Source organism: Portunus trituberculatus, chromosome 48 (genome assembly GCF_017591435.1).
Source record: "Portunus trituberculatus isolate SZX2019 chromosome 48, ASM1759143v1, whole genome shotgun sequence".
Taxonomy (NCBI): domain Eukaryota; kingdom Metazoa; phylum Arthropoda; class Malacostraca; order Decapoda; family Portunidae; genus Portunus; species Portunus trituberculatus.
In genome coordinates this window covers 11,383,527-11,386,924 of record NC_059302.1, presented here as the reverse complement: position 1 = coordinate 11,386,924, position 3,398 = coordinate 11,383,527, and the positions used below count along the sequence as shown (strand labels likewise).

The following is a 3,398-nucleotide window of genomic DNA, read 5'->3' as shown; positions in this document are numbered from 1 at the left end:
TAAATCTTTTCTCAGTTGCTTTCATCAAGATCCCTTTTAAAAGATCCATTGCCGAGGAGAGAGAGAGAGAGAGAGAGAGAGAGAGAGAGAGAGAGAGAGAGAGAGAGAGACGAAAAGTATACGAGAAAGCAAGATAGAAAGAGAGATTAATATCAGTTTACCAAAATAGACTTGAAAGTACTTAGGGAATAATTCTAACTTAGTACTTTCAAATGGCACTCCGACGCTTTCAGACACAAGTAACAAGTCGAAATGGCTGAGCGAGGAAGATACAGGAGGCATTTATGGTTGTGTGGAGAGTGCATGGCCGGGAACACTGGTTTGTTTGTTCTCTCGAAGTGTGTGTGTGTGTGTGTGTGTGTGTGTGTGTGGTGGTGGCATAGCAGGCGTTCTCAAGCAGTTACCAAGTACTCACTCGCTCGACAAGGCAATTGCGGTAAGGTTATGAGACGTGGAGAAAAAAATAGAAAGGAAAACAGTAAAAAAGAAAAGGAAAAGAGTGTGCTAAGAGTGGCTGAAAGTGATGATAAAGAAAATACATTAAGACTGCGATAGGTAATGAAAAGAGGAATTCTGAAGTGAAGAGGAAAAAAAGAATTATGGCGAATCGAGGTAAGGAAAATAATTGCAATAATCAAAATGCGGTATCATATCATTGAGGAAAAGGAAACCATGAAAAAGCTTAGGAATGAGTAAAAATGTATGGATAGTTAATGCGTTATAGAAGGAATAGGAAATGGCAAACAGAAAAAGAAAAAGTAAAGGAAATGTTTTGTGGATATGGGGTAAAAAAAAAAAAAAAAAGTAATAATGATAATATTCAAATTGAGATAAGATTCTGATACGAAGAAAATGAAAAGAAAAATATGAAAAGGCAAAATAAAAGGACTGTGCCAAAAGGGAACGATAGAAAATAAGATAAAAGACAAAAGAAAAAAAGCGAAAAAACCAAGTAAAGGAAAAAAAAAAGTGTCGATGTGAAAAAGTAATTATTTAATAAGGTAATAAAGACGTAGTAAAATCAATGAGGTTATGATACACACAGGAAAAACAGCAAAGGAAAACAGGAATGAAGGAAAATGTTGGGAAGGTACCTAATATGCTGAGGTAGAATAAAGAAAGTCAAAATTAAATGCGTTATGATTACGATAGATAGTAGAAAATAAGACAATAAATAACGAAGAGACAGAGAGAGAAAAGGAAATAAACCGATAAAGCTCAGAAAAAATTAGGAGTGTAAAATAAAAGGAAGAGGAAAAGAAAACAACGCACAGAATTAAGAAAAGAAGAAAAACTAATGTGATACGCGAGAGCTAAGATGAAAAAAGAGGAAAAGAGGAAAGAAAAAAGACGAAAAACTTGACACGGATGAGTAAAAAAAATAGAGAAAAAGTTATATTCAAGAAATTTTAAAACACAAAAATAACAACGAAGGAAAATTAAGTAAACATAGACACTGTTGAATAAAAAACAAAGAAAATTTAAAAGAAAAGTTAAATCGAATGTAAAAGAAAAAAAAAGAGAGAAATGAAAAATGTATAGATAAACATGGTAAAGGGGAACAAAATTAAACACAGAAAGAAAACAAAACAAAACAAAAGAAATAAAGAAAAGTTAGTGACACAGAAGAGAAAAAGAAACAAACTCAAGCACAACTTTGAGATAAATCGAAAAAAATAAAAAGGAAAAGAAAGAAAACAGTGAAGATGCAAAGCCAAAACGCTAAGTAATAACAAAGACGAAGCAAATGAAGGACAATTGTGAGGCTTAAAAATGACGAAGATGACGAGGAAACAGTAAAAAAGGAAATAATGTTATAAAAGAGAAAAAATCTTCATATATTTAGAATCTTTCGGTAGTAGTAGTAGTAGTAGTAGTAGTAGTAGTAGTAGTAGTAGTAGTAGTAGTAGTAGTAGTATATGAAATAATGTTGAATTAATAACGTGTTTGATTCCAATGTGTGTGTGTGTGTGGGGAGTGTGGAAGTGTATGTCTAGTATGTCTATTATCTTAACATTTCCACTTGTATGTACACAGCTGTCTCTGAATCAGGGAGCAAAAATGATGAACGTGTATGTGCTCATATATATATATATATATATATATATATATATATATATATATATATATATATATATATATATATATATATATATATATATATATATATATATATATATATATATATATATATATGCTATATACATACATACATTTAAAAACATTTCTCGTCCTGTCAATAAATACCCAAAAGGGAAAGTTAAGGGAATTACTTCCTTGAATAGCGATAAAGAAATAATGGAAAAATAATAATAATATAAAATCTCTACAAAGCCAATAGCAACATGAATACCCCAAAAATAAAAATAAAAATTATCTCGAATAGTGATAGAGAAATAGAAAATAAGAGAACAATAGGAAAATAATGTAGACTAAAGGAAATACCAACATATCAGAATCAGTGTGTTGGACTTGAGGAAAACTTTACGGGAAGACAAGGAAGGGAGTGTTGAGACAGTCTGTGCTGCTCAACATCACACTATTTTCAAAGGCCACTGAGATGATTAGCCAGCTACACTGTTTTAGTCATTTGTTTGTTTCATGTGTGATGAAGAAGCCAATCAAAAAATAAAAAAAAAACAAATAAAAGACGATGAGTTACCGCTGATAGTAAAGAAAAGAAAATTGATAAATAGAATAAAATAAAAACAAGCGACCTTTAATAGGACGGTTTCAGAAAGAGACACTTCCTTGATTACTGTAGATATTTTTCATGTAGGGAATACCAGGCATACCACGACAACCACTTGTTGGTTCCCTTATTTCTCCTAATATTCCCTTCTAAAATACAAATCACATTAAGAAATCAAACCTTATCCTGTCACAACACTCCTTAAAAACCTGCAGTGTACATCATTTCCCTACATTTCCCCTAATATTCCCTTCAGTTACACAAAACACACCAGGAAACCAAACCTTCCTTCACAACACTCCTTAAAAATTTGTAAACTTTCTTTTTCCCTTATATCTTTCCTATCATTTTCTTCTAATACACAAAACCTTCCAGCAAAACAAACCTTAACTAAAAAAGTTTCTCTTACATTTCTCCCTCAGTCCCTCTCCTTTCACACACACACACACACACACACACACACACACACACACACACACACACACACACACACACACACACAGCCAATCAAAGCACCGTCATCACATAATTAAACACGCCTCAAAAAAAAAAAAAAAAAAAAAAAAAACACGACCTACAAAACCCAAAGATGCATTCTAACCCGGTCTTGAATATCACCATGTTTGTTTACACTGAGTCGAGCTGCACCCTCCCGCTACCGAGGTGAAGGCTGACCGAGCGTGCCGCGTCACTCCCTCACACTCCC

At 32.9% G+C, this 3,398-nt stretch overlaps 1 protein-coding gene across 1 annotated transcript in view; it reads left to right on the top strand.

Annotated features, from left to right (window-relative positions):
* The first annotated feature begins 425 nt into the window (after nucleotides 1–425).
* LOC123498827 (rho family-interacting cell polarization regulator 1-like) overlaps nucleotides 426–3,398 on the top strand; it is a 17,310-nt gene continuing 14,337 nt past the window's right edge. The window contains exon 1 of the mRNA XM_045246276.1: nucleotides 426–612. Coding sequence (XP_045102211.1) covers nucleotides 600–612 — 13 coding nt within the window. The 5' untranslated portion in view covers nucleotides 426–599. The remainder of the gene's footprint in view (nucleotides 613–3,398) is intronic.